The 17447-nt window shown below is 33.5% G+C and overlaps 3 protein-coding genes and 1 long non-coding RNA gene across 4 annotated transcripts; 1 reads left to right on the plus strand and 3 right to left on the minus strand.

Annotated features, from left to right (window-relative positions):
• Positions 1 to 3827: 3827 nt before the first annotated feature.
• LOC141676864 (putative serine/threonine-protein kinase PIX13) lies at positions 3828 to 6924 on the minus strand. Its single transcript, XM_074482579.1, has 5 exons — positions 6791 to 6924; positions 6561 to 6619; positions 6289 to 6425; positions 4753 to 6161; positions 3828 to 4680 (listed from the first exon to the last, which is right to left on the minus strand). The coding sequence occupies exons 1-4, from the start codon at positions 6907 to 6909 to the stop codon at positions 6153 to 6155; spliced, it is 324 nt and encodes a 107-aa protein (XP_074338680.1). The 5' UTR covers positions 6910 to 6924; the 3' UTR covers positions 3828 to 4680; positions 4753 to 6152.
• Positions 6925 to 6998: 74 nt separating this feature from the next.
• LOC141676863 (putative receptor-like protein kinase At5g39000) lies at positions 6999 to 9865 on the minus strand. The gene is made up of 2 exons (XM_074482577.1): positions 8020 to 9865; positions 6999 to 7137 (listed from the first exon to the last, which is right to left on the minus strand). Exon 1 carries the CDS (start codon positions 9362 to 9364, stop codon positions 8273 to 8275), a length of 1092 nt encoding a protein of 363 aa, XP_074338678.1. The 5' UTR covers positions 9365 to 9865; the 3' UTR covers positions 6999 to 7137; positions 8020 to 8272.
• LOC141676866 (uncharacterized) lies at positions 9758 to 12298 on the plus strand. The gene is made up of 3 exons (XR_012557186.1): positions 9758 to 9852; positions 9935 to 11220; positions 11880 to 12298. It is a non-coding gene; the product is annotated as an uncharacterized LOC141676866 (long non-coding RNA).
• Positions 10763 to 16055, minus strand: LOC141676865 (E3 ubiquitin-protein ligase RHF1A). Its single transcript, XM_074482580.1, has 8 exons — positions 15856 to 16055; positions 15195 to 15241; positions 15050 to 15112; positions 14820 to 14898; positions 14404 to 14711; positions 14040 to 14135; positions 13643 to 13964; positions 10763 to 11181 (listed from the first exon to the last, which is right to left on the minus strand). The coding sequence occupies exons 1-8, from the start codon at positions 15979 to 15981 to the stop codon at positions 11170 to 11172; spliced, it is 1053 nt and encodes a 350-aa protein (XP_074338681.1). The 5' UTR covers positions 15982 to 16055; the 3' UTR covers positions 10763 to 11169.
• Between the last annotated feature and the right edge of the window lie 1392 nt (positions 16056 to 17447).

The raw sequence follows: 17447 nt of genomic DNA on the forward strand, positions 1-17447 counted from the left end.
GCTATTTATAATCACGGAAAATTAGTATCCCGTTGGATCATTCCCGATATAAAACGGTACATTTATTTGTAAAAACTGATCCAAACGGTATCGGTTTTCGGGACAGTTATCCAAACCAGTACAATTTGTACTGCGGTCTTGGTCTCAGCGCCTGGTTACACGTACTACGAGGTGATAATTGGGATAGTTTAATAAAAAGCTCCCGTTTATCGAAAATACGAGTTTTACTGATTTACCGAAACGAATATTGTATCGAAAATGTTGCGCCGGGACCCGCGCAGGACAAACCGTATGCCGGATCGAAAAAGTCGAAACATGGAATATGCTCTGAATATTACAATTAGGTTAGGAAGGAGTTCTCGAAAGTGTTTCGGGTTCCAAAAACGTAACAACGGATGACGTCGGTTGGTTTCCTTTTTATAAAATAGATTTTAAATACTCGGAATTTTTTTTATAAATTTCATATGATCCTTATAAATTCATAAATCAACATAAAAATAATTAGGAAGATATGACAATTATCTATATTTTATTTTGGACATATAAAAATTAAAATACTCAATTAATAATATTTTTAAATATCCAAACATATTTAACACTTAACAATTAATTCACAGAACATATACCGAACACATATATTAATTATTTATTAGCAAAAATACTTACACGATATATCCCGGATATTACAAGAATGATAAGGATCAAGGAATAAATATGTTAATTTGGATTTGGTTATGTGTGCTCGTGATGATGTTCAATTGGAGAGGATGCAAATATGGATTATGAAGCTTACTTGGACAACAAGAAATAAAGGAGTGATGCATGAAGTTGGACAAGTAGCTGATTATTAGATAATTATTAATTACAATTTTGCTTGCAAGTTTTTACCTTTCACTTGAAAGGGTTTTTCTTGTTTTAAGCACTTAGAATTTTATTTTCCTATTTGGATTTGGTTTTTGTCTTTTTTCTATTTGGGTTTGGTTTTTAAATTTGTTTCCTGGAAGAATTCAGATATTGGCTAATTCAAGATGATATTGAATTTATCTTGGAATCCTATTTGGTTTGGGTTATTGTCTAAGCCTATAAATACTCCTCTCATGTAATCTTTTAAGAAAGATAATGGATGATATAAAAATTTTATTTTGAGATAAACTATGCGTAGTTTTTCTTCTCTCTAAACTTCAATTACTGGATTGTTTTGAAGGTTAGATTCGAATTACTTATTTTCTGGATTGATCTAAGCAATTTGAGATTCAAAGTTCACGTTTCTGGATTGATCGTGTTCTTTTGAAATATCCACTTCTTCTTTTATCCCTTTTCTTCTTCTTCTTCTTCTTTTCTTTCTCTGTGGAGCGATCCATATCAAAAGGTTAGCACCAGTGTCTAGTTCATTTGAGTTCTTGTTTTTGGTTCTTCACTTAGATTATGACTAGCGAAGTTCATTTCCACCCTTTTTCGTTATTTTATATATTTGCCTCGTAGAGGTCAACTAGATGTTTTCGTGTGCGACAAGTACGTCGCCAGTGCCCATATGCCCCACATCTAAGACGGATATCCCTAGTATCTTCTTCTTGTGGTGCCTTCCTTTTATTTGGCACTCCATATTTCCACTTCTGATGGTCAGAGTTGTTATAACCGTCACGCTGTCCCTTCAGGTGACTAGACTTATAATAAGTTCAAAACCGGCCTCGAAAGTTTCCATGCCCACGGTTTCGTCCGTAATCTCGTCCTTCTCTATGTCATTTTACACGCTCATTCTTCTGGAATGACGTGTTATAATACTTCAGGTAACTAGGTAGAGACTGTGGGACGTGTCTGATGATTTTTCAGTAACAACTCATTATTTTTTCAACGACAAGAAGAAGAGGTATCAGCTCGCTATACTTCTGAAAATTGCACTCCCTATACTGTTGTGCCAGATTCATAGTGTTGGGGTGAAAGGTCGAAAGGGTCTTTTCTATCATGTCAGCCTCAATAATATTTTTACAAAATCAGTTTTGAGCTTATTTTGAACAAGGCAGAATTACAGTCAGCGACAGATTTAAAATTTTGCAACCTTATATTTATCCGGTCATAACGGGCATATGGCAAATGGACAAGTTTTTGGTGATCAAACCTATCTTTGAGATTGGTGTAGAGGGTTAGTGGATTTTTCACAGTTAGATATTCAGATTTTAAATTTTCATGGATGTGGTGTCTAAGAAAAATGATAGCTTTGGCATTTTGTTCAACAGTTAGGATTTTTCCTGATTCTAAATGTCTTTTATCCCGTTAGCACTAAGATGTAATTCTACATCGAGCACCCAAGAAAAATAATTATCCCCGTACATATTCAACGCAACAAACTCTAATTTTGCAAGATTTGCCATTTTGAATGTAAAATAAATATTTAAACATGATATAATGCTTCACAAATATATTTAAGCAATTACTTTTAAATAATAACATATATGATACGATTAATACAAAATTTATGACGGCATAGCCATCCATAAAATTTTTGGTTAATATTTGACGGCGTAGCCATCTTTATAGCATTTAAACAATAATATAATTAAATAACGATAATAGTTAGAATCAAATGATTAAATTTTAAACGTACATATTTCATTAAATAAAACTTATTTGGGTAATACCTCATTCGTGAATAGAGCTTACTTGGACAATATCTCCTTCGTAAATAAAGTTTGCTCGGGTAGAGACTCGTGCTGATAACGTGTTGTAAATAACGTGTTGTAAATATTGAATTACCTGATTATGAATAACTTAATAATTGCTCATATAGAGAGAATAAATTGAAGAGAGAATTGTATTTTAATATGTTTAAGTATATATGATTTCAATAACTGAATGTCCTATTTATAAAGGTTGGTTGACAGCTATTACTAAGAAAGATATCTAAGTCTTCTTTGAAAAGTATCGTAATTTTTCACTAGTAAGTTTCACAAGTTTTTCTTAATAAACTTTACGATTTCTTTACTAAGTTTCTTCTCTAAAAAGCTGCGCAAGTCTTACTCGATAAGTTTTATGAGTATTTTTGATTAAGTTTTGACAATCATTATTATATATATCATATTATAACATATATAAAAGATTTGCAAAAAAATCATAGTTGCAACAAAATATGAAAAAAAAAATATCGCAGAAATTTAACAAAATATTGACTAAAATGTAAATAATAATGCATATACAGAGTTACATAAATGTAAAAAAGAAAATAATAGTAAATAAAATATCAAACTAACTCAAAACTCATTTAAAAACAAATAATGATTACTCGTTCCGTAAATCGTATAAGTTATGTGCTAGTAGTAATTAAAGAAAATTTTCATTTTGTCTCCAAAAATTTATCTTCAAGTCAAAATATAAATGATAAGCCCCGCAATTAAAGAAATTCTCCATATTTCTTCTAGAATTTCTCTTCTAATTAAAATGTAAATGGTAAGTTTCGAGTAATTGATGAAATTATTCATATTCCCGTATTTCTTATTTTTGTTAATTTGTAAATTTTGTAATATGTTATATCTGGCTGAACAGTTTAGAATAAAGTATATATACACATAAGAATAATATCTTTATCTTTATTTTATAAGCTGTCAACGTGTCACTTTTCTTTATTGATTTCTGGTAGAAACAACTCAACCAGAATCAAGATCTGTATCAGGAGAAATTTAACAACAATCATGATTAAAACTCGGAATTATCCGAAAAAATCATAACTGATTTAGAAAAGAAGATGAGACTAAATAATAATGGAACGAAGGCTCAACCATTCATCCGTTATCGTTCACTAGTTCTTTATCTGCGACAATTTCTTGTACAGGCAACAATCCGGTAAGAACGACAACTGGAAAACTACTTCAAATTTTGTATTCGTATTGTTTTTTTTAGAATATAATTTGACTGATCTTTTGTATTTATTTTCATCTCATAAAATGTACTTTTTTAAAATATGTTCAAGTTAAATTTGTGAGTTGCTATGTTAGATATAATGCGCTGCACTAGTTCTACAGATTTTACGCTTCTGAAAACTGTAGAAACCTAATTTAAAATAAGAGATAATGGAATAGTAAAGACAAAATATGAGAAGTCCTTCAAATTAAAACCAAAAATTAGCAATGATGAACCAGTGAATCTTAAGTTAATAATTTTACTCTGCATATAGATTGGTTAGGTAGTAACATGTAAGTAGGTAATACTTCTATAAATCATGAAAGTTTAAGAATTTTAAAGATAATGCATACTAACTAGAAGAGTTAATCAATATTCAGTATCCTTAATTATATATGACATACTCTGATACTCACACTTGAATAGAACATGTATGATTTTCAAACAATCCCCACATCACTTACTGTATAATGGCATTTACTCTTTCTAAGGTCTCCACAACCTGTCTCATTGAGGGTCTTTTCTTAGGGTCAAGATCGAGACATTTCAATGCTAGTGCTGGAACATCTGATAAGATTGATTTTATAACCTTTGGACAATTCTCTCGCTCTAGCAGCTTTGGATTCACTACTCTTCTAACCTTCCTTTCATTTTCTAGAACAGGTCTGGCTTTATCCACCAAATTTCTCTTCTCATTTCTCGCGTTAACATCAATCACCCGCATTCCAGTCAGTATTTCCAGTAGCACCACGCCAAAAGCATAAACATCGTTCTTTGAGCTTAAACGACCTAATTAGTTGGAGTATGAACATTAGAACTTGCTAATTATTATCATCAGTAAACAAAATATAAATAACTGACCAGCTTCTTTGTATTCTGGAGATAAAAAGCCTTCTGATACTGCACAATGCCAATGCAAATTCAAGAACTACCACAATTTCAGCAATTGTAGGACGAGAACTAGGCTTTCTATGTAAGCATTGGGATGCAATTTTCACAAAAGCCAATAAAGATTTTTGTGAAATTTGCATTTTCAAATTAGAGTCGATGATTTCATTTAATCTTCCGTGTTGGATACAATTCTGTGCCCATCCAGCTAAACCTAAATGCTCCTCATCCCAACTTAAATCCACTGCTCTTCTTCCGGACACAACTTCAAACAGAACAACTCCAAATGCATACACATCTGATTTCCTGGTCAATCTACCAGTTGAAAAATATGCTGGATCCATATATCCGAACGTGCCCCTGATAGGCATGCCTGATTTGTTGCCACAATCTTGGATATTCCAAAATCTGCGATTTTAGCTTCCAAGTTATCGTCCAACAAAATATTTGTACTCTTCACAACCCGATGTATTACTCTTTGATTAATGCTAGTACCAGTATGAAGGTAATCCAGTCCCTGTGCAGCTCCGATACAAATTCTTAAGCGATGAGTCCATGGCAAGGTGTCATAACCTTTTACGAAACTTTGATGCAGATGATCAGATAGAGTACCCTGGGAAATATACTCAAAAACAAGGATTAATTCCTGCCATTCATGACAATAACCAACAAGAGACACTAAGTGGCTGTGCACTTGTACTTGATTCATCCTTAAAAGTTAGGAATTTATTGGCTTAAAGATCCCCAAGTTGATGGCTCTTGTGTCAAATTAGGTATGGAAACGCATACCACATGAATGAAAAAGATTTATTTGTTTCACACACGTGGTAACCTTGCGGATCTCTGTTGGTGAGAGGAAATCGCTGGAAATGTGGTGGGTGACCGTTTGTTTGTGTTTTGAGTTGAGGAATGAGAAGAGATTGTTCTATGAATTTGAACATAACTGTGGATTGGCAAAACAAACCAGAAACATAGATTAGTACATGCAGCAAACCGCACCAGAAACATAGATTTGTACATACTTTTTACGTTCAAACAATCTCAACAGCACATTCACTTCAGAATGCTATTAACATCTTCTAAAACCTCTACAACTAGTCTCATTGAAGGGCGTTTAAGAGGGTCAAGATCAAGACATTTTAATGCCAGTGCTGGTGCATCTGATAAAATTGATTGTACACCCTTCGGACAATACTTTTGGTCTAGCAGCTTTGGGTTAACTACCATTTTAAACTTTCTTTCGCAGGCTAGAATAGGTCTGGCCTTATCCACCAAATTCTTTTTCTTATTCCTCCCGTTAATGTCAACTACTCTCATTCCTGTCAGTAATTCTAATTACACCACACCCAAAGCATAAACATCGTTCTTCGAGCTCAGGCAACCTGGATGGTTGGAATATGAAAATTACAACAGCTTACTCACAAATATGAAATAATGTAATCAACAGATATAGCTTAATTAAGGGAGCATTGCTCTGAATTAAGTTTTATATTACAAAATATGATGTACCCCGTCCAGCAATACATGGGAGGGCTTAAAGTCGCCAAAGATGATCCGATCGTTTGAGGAATGAAGAAAATCAAGATATCTTGCTGCTCCTATCAATATTTTGAGCCAAACAACCCAGGAAAGTGATTTCCCATTATCTGCAAAAACAGATTGTTTGTTTACATAATACACCGTTAAAAACTAAATTAACAAAAGGTCCAAGTAATAGAAATTCCCGTTGAAATAATAAATACAAGTTACTACCAAACTCAACGTGGAATATCAGTTCTCACCTTTGTAAGCATATCTTTCTAAGGTTCCCTTCGTTGTGTATTCAGAAACAAGCAGTGCCCTGTGACACATAGTTAAATGGACGTAGAAATTTTAATACATCCAATACTACTACAAATTACTCATTGACACAATCATTTTTTTAATGGACATGCTGGATATTGTTATCAAATTCAATCTAAACACTTCTTGGTTATCTGATAATCATCTGGATTTTTTTAAGTAAATATACCTGCATAGCTCTAGATTTTTCGTTTGGATTAAATCTTTTAATGGAAACTGCCATTCCAATGCCAGTGTTCGAGGGAGCAAACGTGTCTTCATCAAGCCAACCAATAAAAACCCATCCATGCTTTCCAGCACCCAACAGCATATCCGGACTAAAGCCTCTTGTTGCACTAGTCAATTCAGCTAAGCTGAAGCTCCTTAAATATGCAGTCACCGTGAGGCCCTTTGCCTCTGGAAAAATGTAAATTTTGTTTGAATATGGGTATGTGCGTATATTATTCAGTCTCGCTGGGTTACTGCACCTGCTGTTTTTGTTTCTATTGTAGCTTGAGTACTTTGCATTACTATGCACTGAAAAGGAGGAGGAAAAACATATTCAATCAAGATATGAGCTACTTAAAACATGGAATATGACCTGAAACAGTACAGTAATGAAAGGAAAGATGTGAAGCAGCTTAAGGAATATATTTATAGGTGTTTTATGATTGCAGAAATTTTGTAACTTCATGCAATCATTATCTTTTACATGTCCACCAGGTGACAAGGGATCAAGGAAAATGTCCCTTCAGGTTTTTATTGCTCAGTTAAGGTATCATATTGATCCTTGAATAGTGCAGGTTAAAGAAGAATTTGTTTATGAAGAACACTATAATCAATCTCAGAACTCAACAAATGATGATGCATTATGTAATTTCAGGACTATGAATCTTGGTACTAGGTAACAACAGGAGAGCAGAAAATAGCAAATAATTCAGATTCTGACAGTGTACTGTTTTTCTATTAAGTAATCCATTGCCATCTTTCAATGCCTCTTGACTATAGTCCTTCAAAGCAATTGCATTTTGACAGATCAATCAAAAACCACAACTTCCTTGTGAATCTCATCACCTGATTTTTGTCACTTAATATTCTAGAATTATCTATTTGTGGCATTATCAACTGATCCTGGCTTGTGCAATACTAAGCTACAACGCTTCTTTGTAATTTGTTAGATGATTACGCACCTGTGAGAATAAAAAATTACTTGCACCTAGGAGAGACCTAGATTAGATAGAAATTGTTGTTTGAATATATATTTATCTAATTATTTTAAGAGTTGTGATCCACTAGAGAAAATAAGACTATCGAGGTCGTGAATGACTATTCGAGTTCATCACCTGTTTATAGTCCAGAAAATGATCAGTGCAAATAATATATTTCTTTAAATAATACACAAACAAAACACAGACTAACCAGATAACACCCTGATCGGGGCTGAAAGTATCTGGAAGACCTTCCTTGAGAACGTTATCCTAGTACGATTCATCTCAAATGGCTTGATTTAATGCGCACCATACACAACATCCACTGCTGTAGAATATTGTACACCAAATGCCCCAGCAATCAGACCATATTCTGGACTCTCTTGCAATGCCAATGACAACTCAAGAACTACCACTATTTCAGCCATTGTTGGTCGGCGACTGGCCTTTCTATTTAAGCACTGCTATGCAATTTTCACAAAACCCATTAAAGAATTTTGTGAAATCTGCATTTTCAGGTTAGAATCAATGATATCATTTATCCTTCCTTTTTCGACACAATCCTGTGCCCATCCAGCTAAACCTGATTGCTCGTCATTCTGACTCAAATCCACTGCTCTTCTTCCAGACAAAACTTCAAACAGCACTACTCCGAATGCATACACATCTGATTTCCTTGTCAATCTGCCAGTCAAAAAATATGCTGGATCCATATACCCGAACGTCCCCCTTACAGCTGTACTCACATAAGTGTAGCCCTGATTTGCTTCCACAATCTTGGAAATTCCAAAATCTGTAATTTTAGCTTCCAAGTTGTCATCCAACAAAGTATTTGTACTCTTCACATCACGATGTATCACTCTTTGATGAGTGCTTGTACCAGTGTGAAGGTAGTTCAACCCCTGTGCAGCTCCAATACATATCCTTAGGCGCTGAATCCAGGACAAGGAGTCATAACCTTTTTCAGTACTTGGATGCAGGTGATCAGATAGTGTACCATGGGATATATACTCAAAGACAAGGATCGTCTCATGTGATTCATCACAATAACCAATAAGAGTCACCAAGTGACTGTGCCTAAACTTGGAAAGCATCTCAATTTCTGTCGAGAATGCTGAACCTCCAGCTTGTTTAGAAATGACACTCAATCTCTTTATAGCAACAGTAGTGGCTCCATTATCAATCATTCCTTTGTAGGCTTTCGCAGAGCCTCCCTTTCCAGCCAGATACTCATCATCAAAGTTGTTTGTTGCCAATAAAATCTCTTTAAGTGAAAAGCGACGACATATCTGCCCTGATGACAGCAGAACCATCTTCTTGTCTTTATCATCATACTTGGCTTCACGAAGTTGACAGAGCTTGTAGACAAAAATATTCAATATAGCGATTACTAATATTATCAAATTTACAATATCACAGCCAAACGTTCGTGTTTTGGACACATTGTTGTCCTTGAAGAAGTTAAACTTATTATCAACAAGTAACGCTATAGCTGTGGTAAAAATTGGATGGTTGAGGAAGTAGACGGTATAAATCAATAGGTAAGCAGAAAACATGTTTCTTTGTAGTATTGTTTATGAAATATAGGAGACTTTGACACAAGGCAAGCTCATAATAGAAATGCAAAGCATGTGATTTCTCATCAATCTTTCAAAAGTTAAAAGTTGCGTAGCTTCACTGCAGTTTCAATGCAACGTCTGAAATTAGGTAAAAACATAATCAACTTTGTGGCTCAATTGTGGTGTTGATTCATTTGTCAAAGTCAATATTGGTGGATAGAACATCTTCTACTGAGCAATTGTCCATATATTGCTGTAGACCGGCCCTTCAATTATTTTACTTATTATAAGGGAAAATAGAAATTGTACAGCACAACTGAGGTGACAATGATAGATGGAAGCAACGCATAAATGGTCTACTGCAACAAGAATAAATGTACACTTAACTTGTTGCACTATATACGCTTAATTCCAATCTATTTGCTACATTTTTTTATCAAGCATTACAATTGATGCATTGCAATTGATATGATTATGTTGCAACGGTATAGCGATTTCTTAAGCAACGCCTCCCATTCTCTTTTATTTTTTTCGGAAAATTTACGTGTACTATGTTTTACTTTGCAGGTTCATCAGAGGAAAATGTTACAGGAAGACCGGGATTGATGCTGTCAAGATCTGATAAAACAATTTTTTGGGGGGAAATACAAATTTTTCCCACTTGCGTAAGTACTTTAACGAGTGTTTAACAGAAAATCTGTGGAAGCAAAGCTAGGCCAAGGAGACTATGGCTGGAAAACATTTCCAGAACGTCCAATTTCTTATATACACATAAATAAACAACATACTGTTGTTTGAATGTGCCAGGTCTAACGTGATCACAAAGTTTTAACTAAAAAAATAAAGTTTATATGGAAGCAGATATTTATAATCATCACTTTCGGCTTAAAAGAAGTAACAAGGGCATCGCTGCTTTCCTACACGGAAGAAAACAGGCTACATAGAGCTTAGCTTATGAGCATGATAATATATGTTTTTTTTAAAAAAAAACAATGATCTTCACCCCTATTTCCAAAGGTTCCTTATTTACCTTCTATCCAAACCTTGTATCATTTCATATTCACACATAAATTGCATGCCAACAGTAGAATGGTATAGATGATTTGGTAGATATAGATGATTTAGTATGATTGGTGTAATTCATGAACATGCAAGTTGTCCATACAGGCGGCTAAAAAGTCATTTTACCTGCTGAAAGCAAACATTCTATCGCATTCTTGCACAGGCAAAGGTCAAAATCAACTCTTAAAACACAGGCAATGCTCAAAATCAACAACTCATCTGATTCTGAGCATACCACCAACCAAATAACAGGTTTCAATTTGATTGGTTCAATCCTTGAACATGCATATTATCTTCATCAAGTATACAGGTAAAATGGAAGTACTGATTGCATACAGAATCTTAAACATAAGTTGTATTAAGTGGCTCCTTACATTTTAAAGGTAAATTTAGATTAAGAAGTACGGACGCGGATAATATATGAGCTATACGTAGGTGATTTCTCTTTCCGCTATTCACCCCACCACGTAGGGTGTGGGCTTATTAAGTGACACATACAGTTCTTATGAGGGGTAGGAATACTGATCAAACCTACAGACTCAGAAAAGTATCTCATTTTTCATAGAATATAATGTAGTATTTTTGTTGTGTATCAGGTATCGCAGGACGCGAACTAACCATCTGTTGAAGTGATGACAGATTGATTTTCTCGGGAACGTCACTTGCACAAAGTAGCCTCGGTGCTGTATAGAAATGCCGATAAAGTAGATTCTCCGCATGGACCACATCAATCTCAAGCATCAGTTTTTAAGCTGTAGGAGAATCAAAACAATGGGGATGCAGTTAATATGGTACTAGAAAACTCAATCATAAATGATATACTGCATATATGGATGGATATATCATATATTGATAAGTAAACATGTCCATGCACCTTAAGGCACAACAAGGGATATAATTAATTCTTGAACTTGGAAAACGACCTACTAAATGAATGGAGGCGAACAAGGGATATAATTAATTCTTGAATTTGGAAAAACAGCAAGAAAGCCAGAGAGTGTTAAACAAAACTACTTGCCACATTTTTATCAAAAGCTTATATAGTTAAAAAAAATTTTGCAAAAAGATTATACAAACCTAGATGGCAATATAGCATAACATATCCACGGCTTACATTTTATACACTCTCATTCTATGCTCGCAGTACAGAACTTCAGATGAGAAGAAAAACTTCACTTTCATTGATCATCTATTCACTCGTGAATAGAAATATATCTTTCATAAGCTCTAGTACTCTGTGACAGAAAGTTGCACAACGGACAAGCCAACTCACCACTAATGCAAAATTTGGCATACTGCTAGTTACTCCTTTATCTTTTACTAGTTCAGTGATTTTCCACTTTAAACACCCTAATCAAACTCAGTTGTTAAGAGACCTGATGTATAGATGTATACTCATTTTTTTTCTGACTGAAATAGTATAAGTTGATCTGCTAAAAATTATATGCAGGTTCCACCAACATATACCGGCTTCATGTCACACAAATATTCGAAATAGCCCCACTGCAACGAAAGATACATCATTTCACTTGCATAGGGGAAAAAAGATAGTAGATGTCACAAACGCAAGTCAAGTTAGCAGAGTTAGATTCCGGGTTTAGTCATTTGAGGACATTCCAATGAGCCAAAGCGTCTGCACTTATGCCAACTGCTGTAGTGTTGCCTAATCTGATGGGATCTGAGTTCAAATAATTACCATACGCCACACCACTCCATATTTTCCCATATTAGCCACCCCGATTTGTTTTTAAGTTACTTAACCCGGCTTGTCTGACCACTATTAAAGACTCAGCTCAGCAAAGAGCTGTATCTTCACAAGCAATAGCAATTGGAAAATTTGTCATTAAAATATAAGCATATAACGGTTTTATTTTTGTTTTGATAATTGCCAAAGTTTTAAATGAAAGATCATAGAAACTTATCTGTTTAAAGAACGACCTTCATCAGTACCAACTCCCATCTCCCGATGATGGGGAATGAAAGTGAAGAGCTTATATATTATGTTATTAATTATTTATGTATATTTAGTGCAGAGCTAAATAATATATATTTATCTATATGTTTTTTATTTGGAGCTAGTAGGTAAAAAAATATAGATTATTCTTAATAAACCAAATTGTTTATGGGCATTAGTCCATCGGGTAATATAATTAAGTATTTTATTCTCTATATATAGTGATGTAATCCCCACATATTAATTAGACTTCATTAATATACAGTTATTTTTGTATCACTATTGATTTGGGACTCGTATATGGGTTGCGGTCTATATCTTTTCTCCCTTCTGTGGTCAGGAAACCCTTGGGTAATGGGTTTTCTACAGTTAATCCACCCAACTTTATCAATTTATTTTTTTCATCCTATAATTCCATCTGTTTTAAAATCCTGTCCTGCATCGTCCAACTTATGATTAACATCTCAATAAAACATAATTAGAAGTATATGGAACAGCACGCAGAGGTTCGTAATATTTTTCACAGGTGATATGTACCCCCCTCCACCCAGTATAGCTTCAAATACATCAAATTGATGGGAATTACCATTTAATAAGAATTATGACTTACTTTAGTCTTTAATTTGAAGTGCAAAAAGTGTGTGACCAATGTTCCCATATTCCATCATACAATCACAAACAATGTTAGATATAGCGGTATAATTTGCACTGAACTAGTTGGTTTATTTTATGGAAAACAAAAATAAGACTCAGAAGTTTTCCTTTTCCTTCTAGTTCTTCATTAAAGGAGGAGGCTTTAATTTTTTATAAAATTAAAATGAAAACCAGAAGAATCATTTACAATGTCAACTGAACTCATTCCTAATCTCAAAATGGAAATATGTTTTTTTAATTATGTCTATTTAACTTTGATCAATAATCAAATACATTTGCGGAAATAGTTTATGGAGTGCTACATACTGTTAATTTGTTTTTATATCAATGCAAAATATAAGTCGAAAAAAAAAGAGAGAAACTGAATATTCTAGGCCAAAATGGGCAATAAATCTCCATGGAATGTTTAATTTGGTCATCAGGAGTATGGACTATGGAGGGTAACGTAGAAATATGCAGGACTTTACACTATTTTAAATGAAGGTTTTGAGCTGGTAAAAACAAACGAAAGCAGGAAGACACAAATGTAAAGTGAAGAATCTAAAATTAAAATTCAACATGTATTAATGAATTTAAGCATATTTAAGACAAATTTCTCAACGAACCTGATATGAAACTTCAGGGCGGACTTTTATTGAATCTGAACTACTGTCATCCATAGTCTCTCTAGTGGTTTCACGATGAGATTGATCTACATCTTTTCCTTTACATGTCAAGTTTGTGATTTCCCCATCATCAATTGATGAAGGAACAGAAGCTCCCGTTCTTTTTGAGGCAAAATCTAGGCGCTCGATCATCCTTGCAACACCAGCTATACCTGCACTCATCTCACGATGAACTTCTCTGCTCAGTTCCTTAACTGAACTATTGCGAGCAAGCAATTTTTCCTTGATACCCCGTGTGCCTTTTGAAAATGAGTCCTTATACCTGCATGTATGTATATACATCATAACGAAGGACAGAGAAATTAATGTAAACAAAAAAAAAACAAAGTTTCTATACCTGGCAGAGGCAGCAGAAATTTTAGATTTAATAGACTCCGGAAAACTGACTGACTCTGATAAGTTTGGATTTGGAGGACTACCAGGTGGTTGCTGTCTGAAAAGATATTAAAACAAAGAAAAATCACAAATTTGGCTGCTGAACACAAGATACAAAGAGAGAAATATATAGAGAAACATATATTAACAACATTCTGCAACACAGTTTGCAATAATGTTATCAACTTGTTAATATATAGACAAAAAGTACAAAAAACTCCGCAATAACTGGGCACAGATAAAAATTAGAGTACTAGTTGGTGATTTAACAAGAGTCCATTTCGCAGTTTTCTCTTATTATTGAAATACAAAAGCTGAGGAAATACCTGGGCTTAACTGTAGTATCTCTGGTGCCAATAGTATGAGAAACACCATTCCCAGCAGATGGGGACATGTTTGGTGGGGTTGGATCTATAAAAAACGCTGACGGGACATATACTTCTGAATTACCTTGTGATGGCTCACTGCCAAAATATTGAAAATCTTCTGGTGACGAGAGATGAACTTGTGATGGACCAATTCCAGCAGATCTCTGTCTCCGTCTTCTGTTAACATGACGAAGTCTACTTGCTGCAGCAGCAAAATTTCTTATAATATGCTCATCAAATTCAGAAGCATCCACATAAGGAGAATCCTGAAAGTTACATTTAAGGTCAGTATGCTATGAAAAACTAAAGTTTCGTAAATCATCCATACTGTCAACTTTTATATTGGAGGATAACTCCCATGGGTCATGGCTAACCTCGTGCTCATTAATATGACGAGCCTCTATTCTTGACTGCAGGATCTTCTCGTTTTCCACTGCATCTAAAAGTTCTTGGCTACAAGGTTTTATATATTTATCAAAATTCAAATATAAAGTAACCAGAGATAGACATGGATATAATCAGAATTAAGATCACAACATGTATTTTATAAATGAAAACGACAAAAATAAGAATCAACTCGTGTGTGTTATGGGGCGATAATTACCTTGCTGGATCCTTCAAGGCAAGAATCTGCCAGCAAATTGGGCATTCCTTACTTCTTTGCGACCTGAAAAGACAACTTTAAACAAACAACACAGGAAAGAAAAGAACATCAAGAGAAGATTAACATAACAAGTAAAATAACCCACCATTCAAGAATGCACTGGAGATGATACTCATGCTTGCAGTTTGTCACCTGGTAACATTAAACGAACGGAATTAATCCCAGCAGAACACAGCTGACTTAAACTGATTGACATACAACAAGACATATCATACAACAACTTTTTTATTTGTTTAATACGTGAAATCATAGTAACTTTCAACATTAACGAGCAGCAAAAGAAATGCAATCTCCACTCAACTTCACATCATCAATCTCTTCGAAATTAATCATTACAAAAAAAAAATCTCTTTAATTCTTCTTTTGTATACTAAACAACAAAATTTGAACTAAAAAAATCAAAATTTGCAACCATTTAAATTATACATACAACTATTCTGGTCCGATTTGCACTTTCGGGAGGCAATCTTTATAAATGTTCCCAAAAAATCAATCACGTTTTAATTTTGTGCAGAAAAACAAAAAAAAATACTAACAATGATAGTTTACAATTACATCAAAAATGTCCCAAAGCACATAAACAAATACCAGTTGGTCAAAGATGATGAATTATAAAAGCCAATACTAAACATGTATATTTATTTAATAATTTTGAACAGTGCATTACCATGTGTATAGAGAGGATGAAAATGAGAACATAATATAATATAATTTAAAAATTATTTAATGTATAAAGAAACACTTACAGTGGGAGGATCATGAGTAATATTGAAAGGCTCGAGGCAGATACTGCAGACGTCATCACCGGGAATGTGAACGCCGGAGGGAATGATCGGAAAAGATTTTTCCGGCTTAGAAATAGAATCAGACATGAGGAGAGTAGTTGTGCACTCGCTTTAACACTTTTGTGGAATATGTGTGTCTTTTGTCTTAAAAAGAAAAAGTAGTGAGGGAATAAAAAGAAAAGAGTGAGCAATGGAGGCTAGACTAGAAATCTAGAATATCAATTACCAATAATTTACCATAGTAAATTTAAATTCATAAAATAGAACAGTGCAAATGTTATGTTAGCAAAGTAAAAGTGCAAATGTAAGAATTATCTTCGTAAATTTAATTTCGTAAAATAGAGCAGTGCAAATATTATTTTACTGCTAAAAGTGGTGCAAATGTTATGTTAGCAAATTGTGATAGAAATCCTGATGTTTCTTTCTCATTCTGAATTCATTTTCCTGTTTTTAAAAAAATGCCTATTCTCGATTTTACACCTAAGTAGATGAAATGTTTAAGGGATTTTTTAAAAAATTATCCAAGTCCAAGAAATTTTTTATAAAAATATTATCATTTAGAAAAAATATTACAAAATTTATTTGTAAAATACTACTTTAATTTATTATTTTTGCAAAAAAATGATTTTCTAAAATTCAATGCAATCTCGATGAATTAACTTTTAAGGCAGCCAAAAAACTCGATGTAACTAATAACTAAATACATATCTAAATATTTTCAAAAATTAGTATTTTTATTAATTTCCCAACATTAAAATAAATATTCATGTTTTTGTTTTTTTTAGCCATATATATTATTGTTAAATTCGTAGAAAAGAATATAATTTCCCAATTTCAATAAAGGATAGATTTGAGGGGGGTAAAAGGTCAAAAAAATGGAACAGAATAACGGGGACACGGAAGAAAACATGAAACCATTTGGAAAAAAAATAGAGAGGAAGAATGGAAAGGGTTGAAAAGATCAACTCGTGACTTTGATGTTTTGTTTTTGACCTTTCCACTCGTTTTAAGAAGAATATGTCAATTTATTTCTAACATCTTTGAGGGGCAGTTTGGTTGTGGGATTAGGCACGGGTTTCTTGGGTTTCTTTGAGGGTTTTTTGATACCTACGAGTACCAGGGGAGAGGGGTTATGAAAAACAAAATTTATCTTATTATTTCAACTCTATTTAAGCATACCAAAAATATATTAAAATATTTAAAAAAATATTGAAATTAATAAAATTATCTAATTAAATATATTTTAAATCAAATATAGTATTTCAGTATTCAATCAAGTACATCATGTCAAAAATGATAACTCAATTTTATACCATCTTAACCCGATTTCCGATTTTAACCTATAGCCAAACGATCCATAATCGAAGATTTTAAATATTTGTTCACATTTTTCAAGTGAAAAATTATTCAACCAAGATTTCAATAAAATTCACCAATGCTAATTAAAATTTAATTTTTCAATACTTATTTAGAGTATCTCGGATGGGTTAAATCCCTTAACTAATATATATAGAACATTTCATGATATTATGTGAAGTAGGTGAATAATTTTT

The sequence above is a fragment of the Apium graveolens genome, chromosome 8 (genome assembly GCF_009905375.1).
Source record: "Apium graveolens cultivar Ventura chromosome 8, ASM990537v1, whole genome shotgun sequence".
In the NCBI taxonomy this organism is placed as follows: Eukaryota; Viridiplantae; Streptophyta; class Magnoliopsida; order Apiales; family Apiaceae; genus Apium; species Apium graveolens.

Excerpts from the sequence above, each read along its gene's own strand:
- LOC141676864 (XM_074482579.1), bottom strand. The coding sequence starts at position 6,909 with ATGGATGGGTTTTTATTGGTTGGCTTGATGAAGACACGTTTGCTCCCT. Across the intron at positions 6,620-6,790 it reads AAAAATCTAGAGCTATGCAG|GGCACTGCTTGTTTCTGAAT; the intron begins GTATATTTACTT and ends TATGTGTCACAG. Across the intron at positions 6,426-6,560 it reads AGAAAGATATGCTTACAAAG|ATAATGGGAAATCACTTTCC; the intron begins GTGAGAACTGAT and ends CTGTTTTTGCAG.
- LOC141676863 (XM_074482577.1), bottom strand. The coding sequence starts at position 9,364 with ATGTTTTCTGCTTACCTATTGATTTATACCGTCTACTTCCTCAACCAT.
- LOC141676865 (XM_074482580.1), bottom strand. The coding sequence starts at position 15,981 with ATGTCTGATTCTATTTCTAAGCCGGAAAAATCTTTTCCGATCATTCCC. Across the intron at positions 14,899-15,049 it reads GCCTTGAAGGATCCAGCAAG|CCAAGAACTTTTAGATGCAG; the intron begins GTAATTATCGCC and ends AAAACCTTGTAG. Across the intron at positions 14,136-14,403 it reads GATACTACAGTTAAGCCCAG|ACAGCAACCACCTGGTAGTC; the intron begins GTATTTCCTCAG and ends ATATCTTTTCAG.